Source organism: Thunnus albacares, chromosome 10 (genome assembly GCF_914725855.1).
Source record: "Thunnus albacares chromosome 10, fThuAlb1.1, whole genome shotgun sequence".
Classification (NCBI taxonomy): Eukaryota; Metazoa; Chordata; class Actinopteri; order Scombriformes; family Scombridae; genus Thunnus; species Thunnus albacares.
Genome location: NC_058115.1, coordinates 13601355 through 13627934, shown reverse-complemented (window position 1 = coordinate 13627934; position 26580 = coordinate 13601355). Strand labels below are relative to the sequence as shown.

The 26580-nt window shown below is 40.1% G+C and overlaps 1 protein-coding gene across 1 annotated transcript; it reads left to right on the top strand.

The window, feature by feature from the left end:
- Positions 1-116: 116 nt before the first annotated feature.
- On the top strand, positions 117-25578 carry abcb7 (ATP-binding cassette, sub-family B (MDR/TAP), member 7). Its single transcript, XM_044363455.1, has 16 exons — positions 117-299; positions 2724-2807; positions 2895-2972; positions 4256-4375; positions 8288-8420; positions 10218-10486; positions 11160-11248; positions 11414-11501; positions 14645-14819; positions 15360-15517; positions 17206-17369; positions 17535-17664; positions 18113-18284; positions 20841-20944; positions 22553-22660; positions 24074-25578. Exons 1-16 carry the CDS (start codon positions 150-152, stop codon positions 24290-24292), a joined length of 2241 nt encoding a protein of 746 aa, XP_044219390.1. The 5' UTR covers positions 117-149; the 3' UTR covers positions 24293-25578.
- Positions 25579-26580: the final 1002 nt, after the last annotated feature.

Here is a 26580-nt window from a genome sequence, read left to right as displayed (position 1 = left end):
TAACCCTAACCAATCTCACTCCTCATGCCTAAACCTAACCAACCCAAACAACGAAGGCAACGAGTACTAGCCAATCAGAGGTAGAGTAGGGCGGGTCATGGCTTCCTTATCCTAGGAAAAGAAATTAGCATCCTGCCTCCTTCGTCAACATGGCGCCGATGTTGGCACCGCTAAAATGCGGCTTTCACTTTCAAAGACGAAAATTAGCGTTTCTCCTTCGACAGTCGAGCTCATATCATGTTTGGAGTAAAAGTCGCAGTGAAAATGGGACGGACCATAAACGCCAAAGTACATTTGTGGTGAGTGAGGCGTCTTTTTTGGAGGGGGGGTTGAGAGGACACTATGTTTGGTATGACAGTCACTACGCAAGGACAGAGACGGAAAGTGTTTCCTAACTAACTTACCCGGCTCCCAAAGTTGAATCAATCTAGTTTACATAATTTCATGCGTTTCATGTGTGTTTTTTAAGAGCGACAACTGTCATGTAAATGTATTTTTGAGCTAATTAGTCGTCTGAACTTTGGCGTTGGGCGAAGGCTAACCGGCTAACTCAACGTTAACTAACGCTAGTTGTGTTATCTGCGCAAATATCTTTAAGACAGCGTCGTGTTGTTAAAAGCACACGGTGTCAATAGTGTCTACTTTAGTTTCTTCGATTTGACTGTATGACAAGTGTGAACGGAATATAGCACACGTTTCACAGTCTGTTTAACAATAGCACTCAGTATTTACTGTGTGTGTGTTGCTGTAGCCTGTCAGTGGACTCAGTCACATGTTGCAAGACAGTAACTGTTAGATAAGACTGTCAAAACAGCTGTGGAGTTAATTGTCACGATTTATTGCTGATCGTATCTTCCCTCACCTTACATTACTTCGGAGAAAGTGATTTATTGTTTGGATTCACGGATGAATATGACAGGAATCTGCTCGCAGTTCTGTTTAATTTGCTTATTATTTTGACCCTTTTTTTATAATCAGAAATACAAATTCTTAAGAAAAAAAAAACTAACTTTTCAGAGCTGACTGCCTATATCAAACAATACATTTCTTCAAAAAAGATATTAAAACGTATAACCACTGTAAGCTTTCCAAGATATTTATTTAACTATTTCTTTATTACAACCTTTAGTCCCCCTGTCGTGTTTGTGAGTTTAGACACAAGTTGTACATACAAAGTGCTGTAAACTTGTTGTATAACTTATCTGTTTTAATAAAGCTGTTTAAAAAAACTGTCTGTGCCACCCAGTGGACTCATGTAACTGTCATCACGTCCTGACAGCCTGTTATTGATTATTAATCAGACATTTCAACATACTGTACATTCAGTTGTCTCACTTCACTAAAGTTATACTGTTGAGTTTGTGTTGAAAGGTGTTGATTCAACTCAATTGCCCTTTTCGAGGTTGTTGTTTTTGTGGCTGTTTTAATTGTTTTGTCTTATTCCTGGAGGTGCTTCTAATATTTTATCCCTCCTGTTCATATCAATGGGGTCACTGCATTAGTGTTTAGTTGGTGCACCTAAAACTGGCAGCTGCGTGTATTTAATCTAGGGAATAAAAGTTACCCTAAACTTTAATCCAGTTTGCGTATCCATAATGTAAACCCAGTTTACAATCAAATCACACATTTTCAATCAATGTATGATGTGGTTTGTATGACAATGGTATAAATAAGTAAATACGTCTCATAATGACAGATGATGCTTTTCTCAAATGCATTGTTGATACAGTATTTGTTTACATATCTGTAGGTCATCATAGGTGGGATGCACTGATATATTGTCTTAAAGAAGACATATGTATCCATTATTAGCCCACTCATATCACCAATGGATATGTGTATTTTTGTGAGAGTCTTAGTATAAATGTTGCTACAACACAGGATAAGCTTTAGCTCAGTATGCTTATCATAAAGCACCCAGAGGATGTCTTCTTTTATCAAACACTCACGCCTTTTAGGCGTGTTTGTGGTTTTTAGTCTTTGTAAGTTTTTTTTCACATCTACAAACTTTGAAATAATTTCTGAACATCAGTTCACAAACTCAGAAAAGTTCTGACCTTGTATTGCTTCCATAGATTTCATGTTTGTTAAAATTAATTCCATTAGTGAAAAATATTCACAGTAAAAACATCAACAACAATCAAACATTCATAGAAATTTCTCAAACCAGGCCAGCAGCTTAATCAGCTCTTTTTACTGTGTACCTGTACATTCAATACTGAGTGTGCCCATCACTTCACTAAAATATGGCTGAATACACTGCTGCCTTTTATAGTTTGTGAGTTTTGCAGCTTATGATTGTTGCTTGCTTTAAACGTATAGATAGAGATAGTTTGCACAGCTGCTGAGTTCATATTTGTTTGAGGTTTAACCTTTAAACTCCGATCTGTTGTAACTGTCGTGATTAATGTCCTATGTCCTCTTGTATGTTGTGTTTGTGTTTTTGCCCTCTACTGCAAATCAAACTTCCCCTCGAGGGACAATAAAGATCTGAACTGAACTGAACTGAACTTGATGACCGTAAACTTTGGGCATTTTGGCGGAAACACACAGAACAAAATGTTTTGTGCTTGTTTGTATGTATGAATCACATGTGCTTTTTATTTCACCTTGTTAGTGGAATCTTTTGTTTGTTCTGTTTGTTATTGGATTTGGTGTTTTTGTATGTTAATACATCCAGAACGATGAAACATCAGTCAAATGATACATCTTATGTGTTTCAGCTGACTTCCCCTCCACACTTACGAACAGCGACATGGAATACAAACAAAAGCGAGAACAGTCGCCACATTTTGGAGGCAGCAAAAGTAAGTATGGTTGAGAAATAATCGCCAATCACTATGTTATCAAAATCTAATACGTACACAGTATAATAGCATATGATGTTTCCACAGCATTTACAGGTGATAGACAAACGAACATGTTGGCACGGACATGCGGGAGGAGGTCTAAGTGCAGATCCCAAAAATGTGGTGAGTAACTGCACCTTCGATCATTCATTGAACTTTTCTGTGCTGCAGTTTTTAAGGAGTAATTTTGCATTTGCACACTAAACAAGATACTGACAAGATATTCATTTTAGAAAGATATGTCATGGTCAAAGCAAGCAAAGTCTCATATTTGAGAAGGTGCAACAATTAAGGCTCTCTCTTGATGACTGACAAAATGTATTTATTTTTATTTTATGCCTGTCAATCCAGTGTTTGTCATTCTTGGGGTTAGGATGCCATGTGGAGATGTTTTGAGTAAAATGAGATTTTTAGGGCTGATCTGTTTTGACATATTTTAATAAAAAATGACAGGTTTGAAATACATTATAATTTCTCTGTACATTCTCTTTAAAATTACATTACAAAAGTATTCCTTAACAAACTGATATGTCTGTTTAATGGCCGTCTATTTGCTGCGGTCATGAGCATTGGGATCAATAAATTGGTTTACAGGCCAGAGAAGTTTGAAAAACCCTTGATTAATTGATAGATTATTTAAGCATTATGGTGGATGGTTCTTTGACTTCACATGATCAGTTTACAACATTATTTTACACTCTGAATGCTGAGTCAGATTTAAACTATTTTTACATAAACCAGAGTTCAGATTTTTACCACATTCTACGTGATCTCCACCACATATGTTACAGAAACCATCACAACTGTTGATGTTAATCCTCTCTTCGCAGTGCCGTATATTGCTTGATTGAATTTGATTAAAGGCAGGTGTTGGGCACAGTTTCACTGTAATTTGCTGCCATACAGCAGGGCTGTAACATGGTGCCACCATATTGAGTGGATTAGAGGAATTACTGCATATACTTTGGCCTGCGGAGAGTCCCTGTGGCAGGTGTGTGGTGGAGCATGGGTAAACAGCCATGTTGGCACCAGTGGGCTCTCAACCTCAGCTGGGATGACAGCCCAGGTGTCTCGTGGGACTTGTAGTGTCAAGCTGGATCCCCAGGTCCACCTGGAGACTCTGCTGTCGTTTCTGCTCCCAGGTCTCCCAAGGGACCCCTGTTGACATTTGATGTTCCATCTGTCTGCCCAGAGAGCCATCTTTAGGTTATTGTGATTGTCAGACTGAATGAAAAATGCAAGTTACTTGCCAATATTGGCAAACTGATGCTCAGTAGGTTAGAAAATTGACATTATAGTAAATACTGTTTTACCCATCTGACCTGTATTTTACAGGACAGACTTGTCAATCAAACTAAGGGGAATGTGATCTAAGGAGAGGCTTTGCTTTTGGTTTTTCTCCTCAGCTGAAGGAGGTCAATTCAGCCACGATCCTGTCTGCTATGCTGTCTTATGTGTGGCCAAAGGACAGACCAGACCTACGGGCCCGTGTTGCCATCTCTCTGGGCCTGCTTATTGGAGCCAAGGTATGTTCACAGACAATGTCATGGGTATTAAAGAAGTTGTTTTTGGTTTGTCAAGCTGATAGACTTAAATAGTGTTTAATTCAGGATATTAGATTAAAACAGCTAAGAGAAGAGAAAAATGGTAAATACTCACAACATGATCAGTGCACTGATCTAAAGTGATTAAAAATGATAAAGAAAAGCAGAAGATAATCACATCTCCACCAAAAGACTGGTATTGTCCTACCATATCAAATATGGCTCACATGTGTCTTAATGCCACTGATGATCCTCCTGATGGTAAAAAGTGTGGAGTGAGTGTGGACTAGAGATGTGCTGATACCGTTTTTACATTATACCGTGGTGAAACATTTTGACAGTATCAACACCGCCAACCGTTTTCATTACCGTCATTACATACTGGTCACACAGAGACAGAATAACCACAGCACAGGAAACCAGGCTCCTGTCTATCGAGCTCCAGCTACTCTTGCCAAGACGTTCTGTATTAATATTAGCACTAGTAGGATATCAGAAAACATTATAATTACCATGATAATACTGTTAATTGTGATATTTTTACGTACAGTGATCACTGTCCACACTAGAGATGTGATTTGATACCATCACATCTCTAGTGTGGACAGTGATGCCATTAGTTATGTGTTGATGCCATATTGTTCGTCATCACTAGCTTTGCTGAAACTTAAATAATGTTTCCAGTCTTCAGTCATCATCCATCCATCCAGTTTAAGAGTCCTTCTTGCACACTGCTGCACATTTTAATTTGTCTCTGTTCTCAAAAATGATGCATTGTAGAGGATATGAAACCTGGAATTTGTGATTATCAGTTTTTTTTCTCCTTGATGAATATTTTTCTCTGGTAAACAAGTTGACGTTGGGATATGTTACAGTCAGACATCATCATCAGCCACCATCCTAACAATATTAAGTCCTGTTAGTGGCTAATGGTTTAAGTAGGTTTATTAAGAGCCACAGGTAAATCTTTTAAGTTCATACTATTTTTAAAATTAGTGTCAGGAGTTATGAAAAAATATGTTCAATTAAGAGATTGAGTAGTCATACCAGATTTCTTAAACGCTAACACTAATTTTTACGGAAAGCTGCATCTGTACTCAAGTTTATTTAAATTGTGTTTCACAACAAAATAGTTCACCATTAGGAAAACATCACGTCTGGTTTTATTTTTGTCAGTGTTACGTCATTGTTGTTTGGCACTGCTATTAGGAGAGTGGATTGATATGGAAAGGTTGCTCATGTGCTCTGAAGTTCAACAGCTGAGTTGCATTCATTATGCAATGCTAAGCTTCAGGTTGTCGGAAAATTAAACCTAGAATAAGCAAGGACCTCGTGGAAAAGGTCAACATTCCACTATTTGATATTTATATAGTTTGTAAGAATACAATAATTATAAATATCTTTTGTCTTTGTTTTTGCATTAAAGAACCAGTGTGTAAGATTTAGGGGGATCTATTGGCAGAAATGGAATATAATATTCATAAGTATGTTTTCATTAGTGTATATTCACCTGAAACTAAGAATTGTTGTGTTTTTGTTTTGTTAGAATGAGCCTTTTATATCTACATAGGGAGCGCATCCTCTTCCACAGAGATCGCCATGTTTCTACAGTATCCCAGAATGGACAAACCAAACACTGGTTCTAGAGAGGGCATTTGGCGTTTTTCATGAAAGGAAGGGGAGGTGTGTTCATTTGGTTGCAATCTGTAACCTCACCACTAGATGCCACTAAATCTCACACACTGGTCCTTTAACGTGGTCCCTTTTGTCTGATTTATTGATTGAGATCCCCATTTCACTGCTTTACTGTCTTTTGCAAGTTTCGCAGCCACTGTAGTTTCTCCTACAGGCTTGAAAGGAGAGGTGTATTCAGTTGGTTATAATCTGCAACCTCACCGCTAGATGCCACTAAATCTTACACACTGTTCCTTTAAAAAATGTGTATAGTACATTTGAGGTATCCAAAAGTCAAAGACGGGAAACATCAGTTATGCATCTTAATCAGTAGTATGAAAAGTGTTGACACTCACATTTTTAAAAACCCTATAGAAAAATAAATCTTGCTGTGTCTTCACCTGATTTATTTAGTTGGAAATAATTCACGATCACTTACTTACTCCAATCAACAATGACTTTTCATTAGCTTGTTGTCATTGTTGGCACATCATGGTTTATGAATTGGACTGGCTGTTGAGTTTAGCTGGATCAACCATCCCCCTAATCACTGCTTTATAAGCTGCTTTAGGTTATTGATGTTGAGAAGCTTGATGATGTTGAAAATGACCTATAACGATGTAAATGTAAGACTCTGTGTCAGTATAGTAGAATTGTAGTAAAGGCCAGCTCCACCTTCTTGTTAAACTAAACAACCTCTATCCTCTGACCACTGCTCTGAGCACCTGTGTAAACCTAAAAACAGAGTGCATTTAAAACATTTTTTTAAATAATTAATTGCAAACATCAATCAGTGTGTGATGTATTTCCTCTTCCTTTGTTGATGGTCTCTAATTTACACCCTGGAAAACAAAATCACAAATTCACAGCTCCTAAATAAGCATGTCCTGCTGCCGCTCAGCGTGGCTCCCTCTAGTGTGTGTAAAGGAGGAGAGAACATGCATGCAATCCAATCTTCTCCTATTTTCCTGCTTGGCTGGAGTTAGCCTCGATTTCTCCAGTTTGTCTGTTTGAACTAAAACCACCAGCAGTGTAGAGGCAATTTTTAAATCAGCTGAATAATTACGTGGTTACAGTGCATCACACCTCTGCACTCCACATAATCAGTGACATTTTCATTTAAAAAAACTGATTATATAGAGCCTCTTGTTTTTGTTGGCCCCAAATGAAGCCCTCCCTGTCCGTGTGCCAATCTGTGTGCCTTACTATAAGCTTAGGCTAATTCTTGAAAGCCTGGAGCCTCTTCTTCACCACTTGACACAATATCTCTATTATGAGATGACATATCGCCAGGTACAGATTGACATGGTGTCAGTTTAATCTCCAGTTTTGGCTATGAATGGATTAAAAGAGCACAACTGACCTTATCGTGTGTTAGTGGTTAAATTGACAACATGTTTTGGCCCTGTGATAATAGGCTTGGGCTATTTTTTTGCCATGTTCTGTTGTCTTGGTAGCAAAGTGGCACATATTGCTTTTCCTTAAGGGACTCAAAAGGAGTATAATTGTCTGAGTATAATAGCCAAGTGTTTAAAGCGAGAACCCTGGAGATGCAGCTTTTGCAGCATAAATGGTGCATTATTAGGCGTCCTTTTACGTAAGTAAGGTCGACATGTTTTTTTTTTTTAACGCTGTTTTCTATAATTAGTATTATTTTATCAAAATTATATCACGCAGAGTTCGACAGGAGTAAAGAAACAAAAAGAAAAGTAAAAAACGAAAGCCCTCCCCTGTGTGAGAGGTTGAGAGGTTCAAATGAAATGGGTTTCAAATGAAAATGCTGTTCTGTGTGCTGCTGTGTTCTCTGGCTGTCCTAATGTGCCGTGGACCGCCTAGCCTGAGTCACACAGCTGTCCCTGTGCTTTTAATTAGCCCTAATAACCATTTCAATTCCATTAGCAGGAAGCACCAGCCACCTCACCAGCACCAGCACAGCGCAGTCAAGAAGAATACACACACACACACACACACGTGCGTGCACAATCAGTCAGCATACCAAATATACATACATATCTTCGAATGCACCTGGCAGTAGAAATTCATCTCTCATGTGGGGTGCAAATACATCAATAGAGATGCACTACACAGGACTAGAAAAATGGCAGCGGACTATATTGAGCATATGTCTGTCTAATAGGCTATTTGAAACAATTTCCTCTCTTTTCTTTTTTCTCCTCCTCTCTGAATGTTCCCTCCCTCCCTCCCTCTCTGCCTTCCCAGACCACCAATGTGTTGGTGCCCTTCATGTTTAAGTATGCAGTGGACGAGCTTAACCAGATGTCGGGACACATGCTGAACCTGAATGACGCGCCAAGCACCGTGGCTACCATGGCAACGACTGTGCTGATTGGCTGTGAGTCCCAGACTTGTATTGCACTGGAAGGTGCCGCGTTCATCAGAGGGGACTGTGGGACTGCCTATTATCTACAGGCTGACCTTTCCCAACACATTCATATCAATGCTGCCCCGCAACCTCCGCCTCTCCCTCACATTATTTACATTATGTGCTCCGTTCTGCGTCGGAGTTCACTTTTATTAATCTACACAGCCCTCTCGTGAGTACTGACGACTTTTCAATAAGAAACATGTGCGCTCCCAAGGTACACAGAACGTGATTTCTAAAGCAATGGTAAAGAAATTGCTAATATCCTTTGAAAGTGGCAGGATTTTTTATTTTTACTGTTACACGGAGGCCAGGGATGTTTCTTTCACTTCGTCCCTTGAGTGCACCTCCCTTTTTTCTCCTCTTTGTCCAAATGAGCCATGTGAATACAAGAGGGGTCAGGGGTGAGGTGGAGCATGAATGTGGAGTTCCTTCCTGATTAGAGATTTTTTTTTTTTTCTCTGAGGTGCTGATGAAAAGCATAAACAAATAAATAAATAAATATTGTGAACCTGACACCCACTGCAAGTCACTCTGGCCTTGAATGAGATCAGCTCGGATGCAATATTCACCTAGCCCTGTAGCCACTTATTTTAATGAGCCCACTTAGGTCTTGGACACTAATGCTGCCTGTTGAATAATTGGGGCATATGAACAGGACTCCAGACAGGTCGAATTAGGATGACTAGGAAGAATGAAGGGGATGCTCTGAGAGAAAGGAATTGTATTATTTTGTTCCTTCTCTGCAATGCTCAGGGCCCAGTACTTGGAGCCTGTGGTGACGGGTGTAATTTGGCTGAAAAGGTTGCTCAGTGCTCATCCTACCTTGTCAGATGTGGACACATTGTTCATTATATGAGCATTCCTATTTAACGCCACATTACAGCCCCATGAAGACCGGCAGACAGAGCAATTATTACCCTGACTTTGGTCTCAGCAGACAAGTCATGTATTCACACAACTCAGTGAAATCGCCACAGGAAGTCATTCAAACACAGACTAATATTAATTTGTGACAGTCATGCTAGCCGTCTGCTTGTAGAACAGTTTATAAGAAGTGTACGGGAACGAATAAGTGATGCTCCTACAATTAGATCACAGATTTTATTGAACTGACACTGTTTCAGTTTTGCTCCTTATCAAGAAGCCTCCTTAAAATAAATCTCAAATTAATAAGATACCTTAAAGCTATGTAGCTTACATCCACCCTCATCCTACAGACCAGCCAGAGAAACTCTAAACTCAGGCAGTGATAAAATTAAGTCTGTTCATTGACAACTCACTTCTTTCTATGACACTCTTATTAAAACCTCCTCCCCCTCTTCTAGTATTCTGCTCACACATGTAGCCTGCTCCCTGCCACACACTTGTGTACGCTCATATACCTTCCCCTCCCTCCCTCCCTTCCCTCAGTCTGCAGTGTGCTGGCCTGCCATAGTAGTGACGCTTCAGACAGCATCCAGCTCTGTAATTACAGAGGCTTGGGGAGGCTGCTGCTGTAGCACTGCAGGGGTTGCAGACCATTATGTGAAAGACCTGCCCCACTACCTCATACAAGCCTTCACTTAAGAGCAGTTGACAAGCTTCAACCCCGTCTAGTCTGAGCTCCCATAATACTGCAATACATTCTTGTTTGCTGCCTCATAACAGCCCTCAGTGTTTAGGATGAGGATAGATTCTCACTTTATAGCACTGAGACATGCTGTTTGAACCTCTCTGCTTTTCACAGCAGGTGCGCTAAACTTTCTGTGTCCTCCGCTATCCCAGATGGCGTGTCACGGGCTCTCTCAGCCCTCTTCAACGAGCTAAGGAACACTGTGTTCGGCACGGTGGCCCAGAGCTCCATCAGACGCATCGCCAAGAACGTCTTCCTCCACCTGCACAATCTGGATCTGGGTTTCCATCTCAGCCGCCAGACGGGAGCGCTGTCCAAGGCCATCGACCGTGGCACACGGGGCATCTCCTTTGTCCTCAGTGCACTCGTCTTCAATCTAGGACCCACAGTCTTCGAGATGGGCCTTGTCAGTGCTATACTGGTGAGTCCTATGGTAAAATTCAGACACACATACTGGAGATGGTGGTTTGTTTATTGTAGCATACAGGAAAGACTGCGTACAATTTTCTTTCCATGTGATTTCTTGTTACTGTTTCGATCCTTAATTTTAGCTCAGGACCTTCCATCACATTTACACTCTACACAGCAGATTGTCTGGAAAATAATTTCAGGATATTGTCTCATTTACATTCTAAATGGAATATGAATCCTCATGAACTTTTGGTGGCAACACAGAATCCATTAGTGTCAATGATGAATCCCAAAGCTTTGTAGCAGCTTAATGTCCTCCTGTGGAGTATGCCCTGAACAGATGCCCCCCCCCTCCTTGGCCACCACTGAAAGAATGGTTCATCTATAGCTTTGTGCTATTATTCCTCTCTGGACCATAATGTCAGCTTGCCTGTAATGAGGGCAGACTCCATTGCCCAAATAGCTAAAACATTAGCACGATTAGTTCTTGTAGTTTCCCCTTCATTTGTAACACTCTATTTCATAGTGCAATGGTCAAAAACAGTGCATTCTCAAAATACCTTGTGATGCAAACATTGGAGCCCGGCAGTCTGAAGTGGTTGCTTTGACTTTTTTATCACAAAGCTGTTGAGTCACAGCACATGGAAGATGCTTTGTCTTGACTGTGCTTTTGTCCTCTGCAGTATTACAAGTGTGGTGGACAGTTTGCAGCAATGGCCTTGGGTACCTTATCGGCATACACCCTTTTCACCATTCTCATCACTCAGTGGAGGTAACAATGAGGATGTCTATACTCCTGGTTCTGTCCATGATTCAATTGGTTGTTGTATTGCTGATGTTTGTTATCTCTTAAGAGAGATTCAGTTCTTTGGTTCTCTTGTTGCTGGTAATACTTAAGAAAGTGCTTACGTCATTTCTCATGTGTCTCTGCACGCAGGACTCGTTTCCGGATAGAAATGAACAAAGCAGACAATGAAGCAGGCAACGCAGCTATTGACTCCCTCCTTAACTATGAGACCGTTAAGGTGAGATCCAACCCCCCACACAGACACACACATACACAGAGACACATACACAAACCTATCACACACCCTTTTTGCAGCTCCCCCTCGTCCCCACCCCTCCTCCCTTCATCAATCCCTCCCTTTTATCTCTTCCTTTCTAGTCTTTTTCCTCTATTAATTTAAGCTAGGCACACTGACGTGAACAAATATTTACTCTTCTGTGATAATAGCGTTTCACTGGCATGATTGCCACTGTCAGAATTTGCCTTTTAATCAAAGGAAAGCTCTCTTTTCCTGTCTGTCTCTTTCTTTGACTCTCTCTCAATTTCACACACAACCCCCATGTCATAACAAGTACAAGTTAAACTCTAAAGTTAACTTTAAATATTTTTCTGATTGAGAGGAGTGGCTTATGGCTGAAAGTCACTGCACGCCTCTAGTATAGGGTTACCAAAAGGTTATTGACATACCTCTTATTTATTATAGAGCAGTGTTACATTGAGGATTAGACCCAGGTTGGGAGAAGGGCCGTGGAACCTGTTTATAATGCAGTAATTTGATATTTGGTCATGTCTCAAATGTATGTGTGATGCAATATGATTCATCGCAGTAATATTCAATAGACAACAAGGCAGACTATAAATCTCCTGTGTTGTTTGGGTAAATGATGATGAACTACATTAGTAGTAAACTGTTTGCAAATGTATCTATTCTGCTGTATGTCACAACATCTACACTGAATTGATACAGTCGCATCATAGCTCTTAAAGCAGAAATGATTGATTGGAATCCATGAGGATGGCTAACAAGTCGATTATATCTATTATTGTCTCTATATAGTTTTATTGTCATATTGAGATATTGTGGTTCTGATGTCTAAAGTGACGACACCAAGTTAAATTTTACCAAAAGCTGCTACATCTTAAATATTTTCATAAAAAAATATGATCAAGTAAAACACTAAAATCTTTGACTCAACATGAACATGGGGTAATGATAATGATAAAAATGAGGTAATGTAATTGTAGTAACTTTGTACATATTGACCTAGGGCTGTAACTAATTTGGTTAACCAATTAATTGTCTGTAAATGAGGTTTATTGCCAAGTAGGTTTGCACAAACAAGGAATTTTCCTTGGTGTTGTTTTGGTGCATAGTGGTCAAAAATCAAGTAATCCTAAATAATTCAAATAAGAAAGAATTTACAATAAAAAAAATATGTGGCACTCCATCAGAGATCAGAGATCACGGATGTGAAAATATATGTTTTTATGTTAATATAACGTGTAATGTCCATGGGAGGGATTGAGTCTGTCACAAAATACTGAAAAACATCCATCACAAATTCCTAAAGCCCCAGATGTCTTGTTTTGTGGACCAACAGTCCAAAACCTTAAAATGTTCAGTTTACTATCACACAGGACAAACAAAAGCAGCAAATCCTCACAATTGAAGGGTGTTTTGCAACTATCAAAATAGTCACCAATTATTTTTTTTGTTGATCAATTAATTGAGTAATCTTTTCAGCTTTATATCGACCTGTTTGAAAACACATTTTCCTCTTTTTTTAGCTCATATTTTTTGTCTCTCTTGTACTCATTCTCTCTGGCTCTTCTTCTCTTTCACTGTTAAATGGATCACTTTTTTTTTTTTGTAAATGTCACTCCAGTCGCTACAAACAATGAGACATTTATCACTGGCCACTCAGGACTATTTCCCCGGTTTACTCCATGACCTAAAATAGTGTCTCAATTATAGTTTTGGACTGAAAGTGTCTGTCACTGGCAGCTTTATTTTGAATAGAAATGTCTGTTGAAGCAATGGCGGTTTATGAGTGCGTGTGCTCTCACAGACACCCGACAGATATGATGTAGTGTGAATGTAAACATTGCTTTATACTTTTCTCTGTCGCACGGTTATCCTGCATCTTTATCTTTTGTTGTTTTAAGCCTCTTTCTAGGTAACCTCATTGTACACAGTACACATACAAACATAATCACCATCCAGTTTCGGGTGTTTTATTGGTTGTTCCAGATATATTTTGGTACCCATGTTATTTTCTTTGCTGTATTATTTTGCGTCCTGTTTTTCTTAACGTTTTGTTCTGTGTTATTTTGTGTCATCTGTGTCAATGCGGCCGGATTTAGCATCACTCTGAGCTGTGAGTGTGCATATGTAATTAGATCTCCGCCCACTCAGAAATCCGTTCCACTTTCACAAAGGGCTGAATGAGAACCTGAACATGGTGCCTTGCACTGCTTCAGTTTGTCCTCCATGCGCTACTTATTTCTCTCTCTTTCTCTCTCTCTCTCTCTCTCTCTGATTCCCTGCATTTCCCTATATGCAAATCAATGGCAAGTCAGTAGCAGCACAGCACCAGCGCCGTTAGCTAGAGAAGCAAATCGCCCACTTAACCAGAGCAGAGAAACAATAGTACAAACTAAACAAACAGAAATATTAGGTAATTGGCTGCAGAGTTGAGGAGGGTCGTTGATGCTTATGCTGGAGTTTTGTGTGCTGAATTTAAGTGATGTGCTTGTGGCTGATTTATGAGGCTTCTTCCTCTAAATGATAGCTGTATGTCTTAATCAAAATTAGTGCTGCTAAGAGAGCTATCTGTGCTCTGTTGGTGGGTGACTGTGTAAGCTGCTACAGATGTAAATACGAAGGCTGACGACAAGGCCTATAAAGGATGTTCTGCAGTGAATCTTGTTTAACCTGCAAGTGATGTTTAGGTTTTTTTAAAATGATAACTTGGTTTTTATTATTTTGTTTTAGTCATTTTTCCATCACGATCCTCTGCCGAAGCTTCTTCTGCAGCATTATCGGAGGAGCAGGCTCTGAATTTTGTTCTTTCCCCTTCCACGTCCTTTCAGGTCAGTGGGGAGGAGATGAAGATACAGAGACATGAATAAGTGCTTTAGAGGCCAACTGAGACCCAGACTATGCCCAGAGCGGTCACTGAGAACAAATGCAGCCTTGAGGCAGGCTGCACTTAAGTGTCTATCTGCCTGACATCGCACTCCATGCTTCCTTAACCTCTAACCTTAACCATATTTTGTGTCTCTCCCTCTCTTCCCTCTCAACTTACACTTTCTATCTTTTGTAAATCCTTTCACTGTCTGTCTGCTCTGTGTCCCTTCTTCCTCTCATCTCAACTGCAGTACTTCAACAATGAGAAGTATGAAGCTGAGAGATATGATGGATACCTTAAGATCTATGAGTCATCCTCTTTAAAAACCACGTCCACACTCGCCATGCTCAACTTTGGCCAGAGTGCCATCTTCAGTCTTGGACTCACTGGCATCATGTTGCTGGCCAGCAAGGGCATTGCGGCAGGTGAGTAGGTTTGGACTTTTGGGTGTGTGTGTATGTGTGTGTGTGTGTTTGTTGGAAGGGGGGGATCTTCCAGTTCTTGGAAAGTCACTCCCTCATGTTATCAAAATTTGATAACATCCAAGTGTAAAGGTGCAAAATATCTCACCTGACCTGAATTTACTTCTTTATTCCGATGATGGCAACAGCACAATGGGAAAAAATTGTGCATTTGAAAGTAAGAAAGCTTAAAAAAAAACCTCAAAACAAAAACAAATGGACAAGTAAAACCCTGACTGAACTGGATAATAGAAATGAGAACAAAGCACAGCAAGCATGAAAAAGTGGCATGAATGGGAAACAAAATAGCTTTGATGCAGAAAATGAAATTACAGGGGGTGGAGATAGATTCAGACTGTAACATGCTTTGTCTGCTTTCACAACTTAAAAGTAGAACAGGGTTGAGTGTTATTTTTTTTTAGATCTTCTATCCAAAGACACCTATGTGATAAATAGAGGTAGATAACATGCATCTCTGTAAGTTGTTCTGCTGCTGTCGTGTAGGTACGATGACAGTAGGAGACCTGGTGATGGTGAACGGCCTGCTCTTCCAGCTCTCTCTCCCTCTCAACTTCCTGGGTACAGTGTACAGAGAGACCAGACAGGCCCTAATAGACATGAACACTCTGTTCACCCTCCTCAGTGTCGACACCAAGATCAAGGTAACGTGTCGGCTTGACATGCACTTCTCCTTTTGCATTGTAGCAGTAAATCACAAAAATGTTTTTTTTTACATTTTTTTCTCTCTTCCTCTAACAAAAGAAAACAGAAAAGCTGAACTTGTACACAACAGGAAGTGAATATAGAGTTCAACATAAACATTGAAAACAAATATAAACCCTGAAAAATAAAAATCTTGACTTTTTTTCTCTAACAGTAGCACATCATGTACAACAGCAAGCACAAGTGGTAAAAGATTTTAACACAGTACTTTCTCATGACTGCGTGCTTGACATAGCTAACCTAGTGACATGTGCTGTAAAAAATGATGGGTTGTAGTCAAACACGGTAATTACACACTAGTCTGTGCTTGATGTGACTCAGGTGCTTCTCCCCCTGGTGCCACTTGTAGTAGATGACATCACTTGCTGCAGTTATCTGTATCAGGATATTATGATAAATTATAGCTGAACTGTGATTGGCTACTTCTCAGTGATTTATTTAGAGCACTTATTAAACAGTTATGATCAGCACCCCTATTTTTTACTGATTTTATCCAGTATGAGGTTACTTCCCTTCTTTTTCACTTCTTTTTGGCTTTCCAACATTAACCTTTTTTTTTTTTTTTTTTACTTAAATTAATCTGTCATTAATCTGTAAATTATCTTCAAAAACACCTAGAAATACCAAGTCATGTTCAAATATTCAAAATCTTTCTTCAACCTAACTGTCAAAAATTCCCAATACTGTTTTGATTTTAAACATGTAAGCCCTCTGCTTCTTCAACATAATAGCCATCAATTGTTTTTATTAGACATTTCATTGCATTTATCTTTTTTTTTTTTTTTTTTACACATTGCGACAGACCATCTTGCATCAGAAGAGCACACTTAAGTGCAAATGTGCGCCTGCCGCCTAACAATATGAATGCCATCCCCGTCTCCAGCCTGTAATTACAGTAGGAGAAATGAATCTGTCCAGTTATTTTTCACTCATCAGTAATACTCCTCTCCATTGTGATTCCCTGTGGAATGGCATTGCCCAGCAGGCCATTACAGTCTGAATGCTTTTTTTTTTTTTTTTTTTTTTTGAGGAACACATTGGACTATTATGTAGATGTGAAATAATTTAACCCACCCTACCCCCCTCACTTGAAACTGCTCCACAAAATAAAAAATAAATTATTTTGGCTTTTTTCCATGGGGGGGGTGGGAGGGGCTTGTGTGAAATTATCATCTGTTTATACTAATGGACTGTGAGTTATTTGTATTAATTGCCTGAGGTGGATTGTGGGTGCTTATGTTGCTATTAGGTAGTATAGAAATAGAGCAGAACAGGCTTTTACACACAGGGAAAGGACAGCGCTTTATTCACTGCTGACCTTGGCTGCATTTCAGCACTATGGCTGAGCTCAGTATGTACCGAAAGTTTTCACGCTTATTGATCCCTCAGTCACCATGAAGGGCAGCGTGTGAAGATTCAGACGGTCTTTCGAAACGACCTCTAGAATTTGCTGTGAATGTCTGTGCTTTATGCAGCCCGTGTAGGCTCAGTGCTCCAGCATTATCCCCCTTTACAAGGTGTTGGAGTAACGTTGCATCATGCCAGGCCTTGTCTGCCAGTGGCTGTTCTGTATCCGACTCCTCTCTTTCCATTTCGTCTGTCTCAACTCCCTGATGATTTGCTCTAGGAGAGGGATCTCGCCCCGGCTTTAACCATCACACCACAGGAGGCCACCATTCGCTTCGAGGATGTCTATTTTGAATACCTGGAGGGCCAGAAAGTCTTAAACGGAGTGTCCTTTGACGTGCCGGCTGGAAAGAAGGTTGCTATAGTCGGTGGCAGCGGGTCAGGGTAGGTCACCTTTAGCACAAATATCTACTGTAAAACCTTTAGCCAGGTGTGTGCCATCTCATTTGTATGTGCAGGCAGTCTTATCACCAGATATCATCAGTACACTGTGGGGGTGCAGCTCACAGACAGAATGATGCTGACAATTGGTTCCACGTCTGGTTGCAGGAAGAGCACCATTGTGCGGCTGTTGTTCCGCTTCTATGAGCCCCAGCGGGGGAACATCTACATAGCGGGGCAGAATATCCGAGACGTCAGCCTTGACAGCCTGAGAAAGGCTTTGGGGGTCGTACCTCAGGTCTGAAATGCACCAACACAACAATAAGATAAACAAAAACAAACTATGAAAAAGTCATTTTTTCAACACCACATAGACTGTTTTTATTTACCAGGAGCTTTGCATGTATAAAGATTTAAATGTAAAATTAAATTTAAATCTTTTTTTGTGAGTTATTATTAATAATTATGTACAACAAGGGGGCAGCATAGAACAGTGTAACAGTAGTAGTTAACAGCATTAGAAATAAGCTGAATTCAGTTAAGCTTTCACTGCAATGAGCTCACAGGTTGATCTGAACAGATGGTACATGAACAGTATTTTTGTCATTTGCGTTCTTTCTCTTTCTGCCCCCTACCCTCGTCTTTGTATGTGCAGTCCTCTGTTTTTGTCTCTGCTGCAATAAAAATATTCACTGAAGCCTTTTTTTTTCTCTCTCTCTCTCTCTCTCTAACTGTGTTGTTGTCAGGATGCTGTTCTGTTCCACAACACCATCTTCTACAACCTGCAGTACGGGAACATCAATGCTACACCAGAGCAGGTGTACCAAGTAGCGCGTCTAGCAGGCATCCATGACGCTATCCTCAAGATGCCCCATGGCTATAACACCCAGGTTGGGGAGCGGGGCCTCAAGCTGTCAGGTTTGCTGCACCATTATGACTACTGTTTAAATATGGTCTCAGCACAAGCAAGTGAAAGAGCTGTGTGTTTTGCCTATTTCCTTGGATGGTAAACTAAGAAAAAGAGAAATTATTTCAGTAACCATCTGCAAATGATTTAATTCCAACACATAAATCCAAGTAGAGCTGGGACATATATTTTTATAGTGTATGGCTGAAACTGATGATTATTTTCATTATCAATTTGTCAATTAGCTTTTTCAGTTAAGCAATTAATGTTTGAGTCTATAAAATATAAATAAAAAATGTCACAATTTCCCAAAGCCCAAGCAGACATCTGCAAGTTGGTTATTTTGTCTGACCAACAGTCCAAAACACATTTATTTTATGATGATATAACAAAGAGAAAAGCAGCAAATCCTTACTTTTTAGGAGCTGGAAAATGTTAGCAATTTTGTTTAATAATTGACTTGAAGGGGAACTTTGGTATTTTTTGTCATTTTGTGTCTAAATGACTATTGGAGACAACAATTTATGAAACTGGTCCAGTATTGAGTGAAAGCACTGCAGCCGGCAGCCACGAAACGAGCTGCAATGTAATCCTTTGGGGCAATAGAGCACCGTCAAAGTACATCCACTAAAAGTGCTTGTTTCTGCCACTGACAGGCTCAGATTGTTATTATAAGTGTTTCACATCATTATGGATAAGACTACGCAGAGAAATTAAACATTTTTCTTTACCTTTTGCTTGATCCGTCTGTTTGTTATTGTGTCTCACCAAATCTGGCTCAAAGAGAAATCTCATTCTGAAATCTTGTGAAATCTCAAAATCAGCTAAAGTTGGAGAGAGGAGTGCTGGGAGGAGTATGTTTTGTTGTAGTACAGAAAGCCTAGCTTAGTGTTATCGTAAAGATTTTCAAAGTCAATGATTTCAACAATGTAAAGAAAAACGTTTTATTTCTCCGTATGGTCCTTTCCATAATGATGTCAGACACTTATAACAACAATCTGAGCCTATCAGTGGCAGAAACAAGCACTTTTAGTGGACATACAATGATGGAGCGTTATCGCCCCATTGGATTACATTGCAGCCCCTTTCGCAGCTGCAACGCTCTCGCTCAATTTAAAAAAAAAAAAACATTGTCCCCATTAGTCACTTAGACACAAAATGATAGGAAAATAGGGTCCAGGTTGGAAAAATACCAAAGTTTCCCTTAAACGATTTATCGATTATCAAAATTGTTGGCAATTTAATTGTCTGTCAATTGACTGATCAGTAATCGATGTATATTTTTAGCTCTAATAAAATATTAATATTATGATATGAGATTAGATACTGTATTGTCTGGGAGAATGTTTATTGTAGCTGAACTCCTAACTACGTTATATAAGTAATTATATGTAATTGCCCACCCAATATTTTAAGAAAGCAGAAAGTGTCTTACCCAAAATGTTGTGACATTATTGATCTTGAAGTATTGGGTCTAAAATGTTTAGATATCTGATTAGGTCAGTTTTACACAGCTCAACAACTGAGAGTGGACTTTGCACACCTAGTAAACAGATGCTAGGAGAAATAAAGCAAAGGAAAAAAGTCTAAATCTTCTACACATATGTTACTAAGGATATATATTGGGAATGGTAACTTCCATGTTTGCATTTGAAGAAGTACTATGACTGAAACATCAGCATAATAAACTGTGTGGAAGATCTATGTGGATCTGTTCACAGCTCTGAAAATTAAAATATTAAAATTTCTAAGTAGGTAGTAATTGAATGAGCATAATTGGTGACCTAAGACAGTATGACTCATTTGAGCATATTATGACATTAACACATAATGGGACTGAATCTTTAGCTGCACCATCGTTATTTTATCTAGCTGTTCTATGTGGTGTGTGAACTTGTTTAAAGCCTTGTTGCCTTACAGTTAAAGTTATCCTCATTTGATCTGAAGTGATAGCACAAGACTGTAGTATATGTCTTCTAGCATCACCCTGAAACTCATTTAGCCCACGTAAACACAGTGTGTGAGCACTTTCACTCAACATTCAAGATGCAATTACTGGCAGCACAGATTTCTTTATGTGGAGTGACTGAGTGAGTGAGAGAACGGACAAAATAAAGACATGACTAACTTCTCATTAATTTCACTGCGGCTCTACGTGACAGCTGCCAGTGAGTTTGTCAGAGGGAAGGGCGTTCGGGGGGCAGCAGTCTGGGCTGTGAGGCTCCTAACTACATTCATTGCTGTTCTCCACTGTCGGCAATATTTATATCTGCACAACACCACTTGCTTTAAAGAGGCCACACACAGCTCATATGTAATAAAGGCCGAGTCAGACACAGTGGGAGAAATCTTTGTATCCCGCTGATTTTTCCCTCACAATTAAATGAAAGTTCTTTTGTACCAGTCTGAAGCCTGTCGCATCGGTATTGTGAAATGTTTGCCCTCTGTTTGAGGTAATTATCTGATGAGAAGGGCCAAAGAGAGACCTGCTGTATCCTCGCATATTTCAGACCTTTCAGCTTTAGTCTGCTTTGCTTTTATTTATGACGTCTGTTGTTTTATTTCAGGAGGGGAGAAGCAACGTGTAGCCATTGCCCGTGCAATCCTGAAGAATCCACCCGTACTCCTGTATGACGAAGCAACATCATCCCTCGACTCAATCACAGAAGAGGTGTGTCTGACAGTGCATAAACACATACACACTGACAGACACAGGCATGCGTACCCACAAATGCCCATTCTCTGCTGCACGTACAGGTTGACACCTCATCACGCCTGCATACACATTTAGTAGAACAAACACCCACTCAGTCAACTGCTGTAGGTACACAATAATTCAGCTCACTCCTGCGTCAGATACCTGCTGTGACAGACACCCCCTCTCTCACACACACACACACACACACACATACACACATACACACCACCCCCATGTTCTCCCTCGCCACCTGCCACTGTTTTCTCCTACTTAATCTCCAGCTCAGCTTAAAGGGGATCCTTTTCCTTATTTTCAGTCATAAATATGATGTTACAATGTCGGATGTTCATATTCAACGTGGCAAAAGTGTCAAATAGTGAGGTAAACATATGTAGAAGTAATCCCTGTGAGCAAAAAGCACCAGCTTCAGGCTGCTCTGAACACTCCTAACGATTTTTTTTCCACTTTCAGCCCGAGCTGATGCCAACTTGTGACTGATTTCTTTATATAGTCAACTGCTCCACGCACAGCGCGCAAGTTCACTTGCTCTGCTCTGCTAACATTTTGGCTTTTTTTTCGGGATAGTCACCCCGAGCCATGACTCGAGTCGCGCTGGCACACTGTGAGTCTTTTTCCATTATACAGCAAAGTAAAATGAGTTGTTAACCTCTTGGAAGTGTGCTGGTCGTTTGCAGCCCTTCATCAAACATCATCATCACTGTGGCTGTTTCTGCTTGTACTATTCCTCCCTGCATTATTTCTAACTGACCCGCTTTACAAATACCTCCAAATATCTCCATATGTTGTTGTGTGGACTGGTTTTTAGCGCCACTAACGAAGCTCCGCTAATTCAATGAAGAACACATTTCGTTTCCTGAAAATTTTTAACAATAAAACTCTCTCATTATTTAGTCATTTAAAAGCTTTTAATAAGAAGCGGCAAAAGCAGGAAATGTTGGGTTTTTATCAATGGTAACTTAAAACGACTCTGACATGGCTGCCCCTCAGCAGGCTTCCAGAAAGCCGGCCAATCTGAACAGAATGGGCTCATATGCAGGGGCTGCATAAATGGCCAGTATAAGATAAATAAGGAGTTTTTTGGACTGTGAATCATGCAAAGCTACTCTAGTGGAGTCCCAGAATAAAAATATAGAGCTGGAAATGAGCATAATAGGTCCCCTTTAAACCCCACGGTCTTTGTAAATGTTACATTTAATGAGATCAGCATGTCCTCTCTGAACTTCAGGGAAAAGAGTGGGGCAGTAGATGTGGTTGTTAATTGACATTTTCTGTTGCTTCTTAGCACGGTGGTGTTCTTAAATTATCATATGTAAACATTGGAAAGAAAAGCATATGAAGGTGGATGTTGCTGAGCAACATTCTGTTGATTTAGCTTCTCCTTCAAATCAAAGTTTGGCAGTACATTTCATATATATCCTGTCATTCATGTGTTTTTTCTTTCCTATTATTTTTGCAGAGCACCATTATTGCAAACCTGGGAAACTATTTTCCTTTGGATTAGGGGAGACTCTTGTAAAGCTTAACACTCTGATCATGTTATTTGTCTTTGTGTGCTTCCAGAACATCCTCAGTTCAATGAGGGAGATGGTGAAGGACAGGACATCAATGTTCATCGCCCACAGGCTTTCCACAATTGTAGATGCAGACGAGATTATAGTGCTCAATGAGGTAAGAACTCATCCACTTATTTTTTACTTGATCTCGTTCCTTCCCTGATTAACATTTCCAGTTGCAATGTCAGTTTCATAAAAAGCAAATTATATGACAGTTCAGGGTTTCTGAGTATAAACATGTGCTGTGTTAATTGCCAGTCCAATTAGACGGTTTTGCATTGAAGGGAAGACGATGACCTGCACTTTGCATGACCTTTATTGCACTGTGTCCGCCTGCAACAAGAATTTAGCAAGTAGCCTCTGTTTTTTTTCTCACTCATTTATTTCCAGTTACCTTTCTTCAACGTACGTGATGAAAACATGCTTTGTTTAGCTTTTCTCATTAACTTCAACAACAACAGGACACTGTTGGTAGAAGTGAATGTATTATTTTCTCCATAAGGGCTCATTAAAGCAGTCAGACTCGACTGGCTGTTTTGGTCAGATGGCGTGTCTTGTTTGTCTCGGTGACTAATAATGTATGGGCCAGCTTCCCAGACACTGATGAGGCCTTATCCAGGACTAAACATGTCGTCCAATGTAGATATCCATTCAAATGGTCTTTCCATCTAGTTTTTGCTCAGATGTGTTTAAGTCAGGCTGAAGGTGCCATGGAGACAAAGACAAGGTATAAAAAAAAAATGTTTTTTGGTGCATTGTCACTGTATTGTGCATCAGAGAAATATCCAAGTGAAGAGAAAAATGCTGCTGTATGTTACGGGTTGGCCTTGGAGACACTGTGAAGCACAAAAAGAGAGTGAAGTCAGTTATCATCTGGCAAGTAAGAGTTAAGATGAAATGTAACACAGGTGAAGTGACATTTTCCACCAGTGCTGGAGTCAGATATGATAAAACAAGAAGAGGTTCCTTTGAACTGAGGCGAGTGAGCATGTGTCGTTCCATGTTCCCAGAGTCAGATGGCGGGGATCAGAGGGTCGTGGCGAGGAGGCATGTTTGCATGTGATGTCGCCATGGCGTTTGCTGGTGTCACCAGCAGAGGACTGCCTGGGGTGCTCATTAAAATAACGAGCGGAAGCAGTCACATGCTTATCTTGGGTGCACTAAAGATGATGCCAACACCTCTGCATGCTCATGGGAGGTGGGGGAAGGGGGTGCCTTCGTTTGTGTTTGACTGTGTGGGAGGGATGTGTATTTGTGGCGTGTGGATGTGCGTTGTTGTCTGCGAGTCACTGTTTTTGCAAGAGGAATGCAACAGTTGTTGGGGAGGCGGCAAGGATTCTAGGGGGGAGCTGACTCTTCGCAGAGAGTGTGGTCAGTGTTGTGTGGTCATGAAGAGATGCTAACTATAGGACTCTATGTTCATGGCCCCTTCGTTTTAACTTCATGTGCATTGCAGCCATTATCATTTTTGCATTTCTCATTTTGTTTGTTTTTTTCCTTGATTCTCTGCTCTTTTTTTCTCCACCAGGGTAAAGTGGCAGAGCGAGGCAGCCACTACGCACTCCTCAGCACCCCAGGCAGCTTGTACGCAGACCTGTGGAACACCCAGAACAGCAAAATCCTGAACAGCAGCAAGAACTCGTCTGAGCCGCCGGCTGAGCGTCTGTCCCAGAAAGAGGAGGAGAGGAAGAAATTGCAGGAGGAGATCCTCAACAGTGTGAAGGGATGTGGGAACTGCTCCTGTTGAGAGAAGCTGCCACCTCCATGTCTCTTCATCCCTCACAGATGGCCTTTGCTGGAATCCCTGGTCAGTGTGGTATTGAGGAAAGAAGGGGAGGGGGGAAGGGGAGGGGTACATCCCCACTCCCCACTTCAGCCAAGCCCCCACCCATGCGACCATCTCTCCTCCTCCTCATGCAAATAAAGGCCAATGCTCGCCAAAGTGAAGGAAGAGGAGCAGAACAGGGAGCAAGTGTGTTTAGCACTGGCTGGTGTCCAGAGATAGAGCTTCTATGCCAGTTGCCTCAGCTGAAGCCAAGCATAAGAGACCTTGTATATCACATACGTGTGTGCAAGACATCTGTTAGTCAACATGGTTGCCCCCCTCCTCTTCATTTCTGACATCAGGTTTATTGACATCTTTCATTGCACTGGAAACAGATGAGAGTACACGTAATGATTTACATATGCCTTGATGTTGACACAAAATTTGTATTGATTTAATTTTTTAAATTATTTTCAAAAGACATTGAACCTATAGTTTGCTTTTTTTTATATTGAGGATGTGTACATATTACAATTTATTCTGCAATTAGGCTATCATAATTAAAATCCAGATTGATTTAATTATGTGTTTATTTTTAAAAAAAATTCATATAACAGATACTTCAGTGAGGCTCATTCATAACGCACATTTATGTTTCTGATGTCCATGACATTGTTTTCAATGCATGTTCTAAAAATGTTGAATTTGGCAGATAATCAAGTCTTTTAGATGTATCACAACATAATATGGATGTTGGGATTCATGAACATACTAAATGGCTCCCAAGTGAATTAGCAGTATGTCACAGGCACATTCATGTAAATATAAAACTCAGACTAATAAATCATGAATGGTTTTCACCGCAATTGGAGCCACATTAAGAGGCAACAACTTGAAGGCCTCCTCTGGGAACATTTTACAGTCATATCATTTAGCCTGGGTTGGCAGGGCTTTTCTAATTTTAACAGAGCAAAAACAGCTTCTTGGATTGTATGATCAGAATACATAACAGGTTACTTGTCAATGTTCATATTTAAAGATGACAGTACGTGTATGTCCTCATTTTCTGAGGGCTGTTTTGGCTGTTAGACGCACATTTTGTTAGGAACCTTGCTATGATATTGTATCTATAAATGAAAAAAAATATTCTTTGAGTGTCTTGTGCTATACACACAATGTAAAGTCTGTTTCATAGTATTCTAGACTGAGATGACTGTGTGAGTACACTACAGACAGATTAATAAATGTTGGCTTTTTTGTCTAAATAACAAGGTTTCCAGGTGCTGGTTTTCTATTGTGGTTGGGCAACATGACAATAAATACAGTAATATAAGACAATAGAAATTTATTATAGCATTTACACCAAGTTAACTATCTCTTTTAATATCTGTGGTTGTATTAGTCCACTGACTCCCAACCTAGGAGCCGCAATCCCTCTAAGGGTCATGTGATAACTCTGAGGGGTCGTGAGATGATTAGCAAGTTAGAAAGAAACAAGCAAACATATCAGCTATGTAAAACTGTAACGTTACTCATACCTTTGCTTTTTAGGCCTCTAAAAAATATAAAAAAATAAGCAATCTGAGAAAACGGGGAAAAAATGTTAGTGTTTTTATCACTTAAATTAATATATTTAAATTATTTTTACAAATAATATTTTTTGAGGTGGTACTTTGGGGCACATTGCCATATGGCAACATTGTGCAACAGAAACGATATATTCAAATTTATTATGAAATTCATACAAGATTATACAACTTTCTTAAATGGATTACATTTTTTTTTCACTGGAAAATGTTAAAATTCATTTTTATAAATACATGTGCTTAAGAGTGGGTCCAATGGTTCTACTGGTGGGCAAGGTTCCTGGGGCTTGCGCTTGAGACCCGGACCTGGGCTTTGACCCCTCCACAGGGGTTAGGGTATGGTATGGCATAGAGGGCGGCAATGGGGTAAGGGGCCATGTCAGAGGGTACGTGGAGGCCTCCACTAGGGCTCTGGGGGTACGGTTAGGTATAGATATAGGAGGGTATAGATATATATAACGGACACTTTTCGAATGCCACATCCTCAAATAACTCCCGACAAGTAGAGACTTGAAAGTCAGTGTGCAGGATTTCCTTGGGGATGCACTTCAATGAGAGGTAGAGCGGGGTTTCTACAACCTTTCTATCTAGGGGTCGCCCTACTGTAAAATTTGGAAGCCAAATTTCACCAAGTGCCAAGGGCAAAATCGTTCCCCCAGAAACAGTCCAGCAACAAGTGTCAGG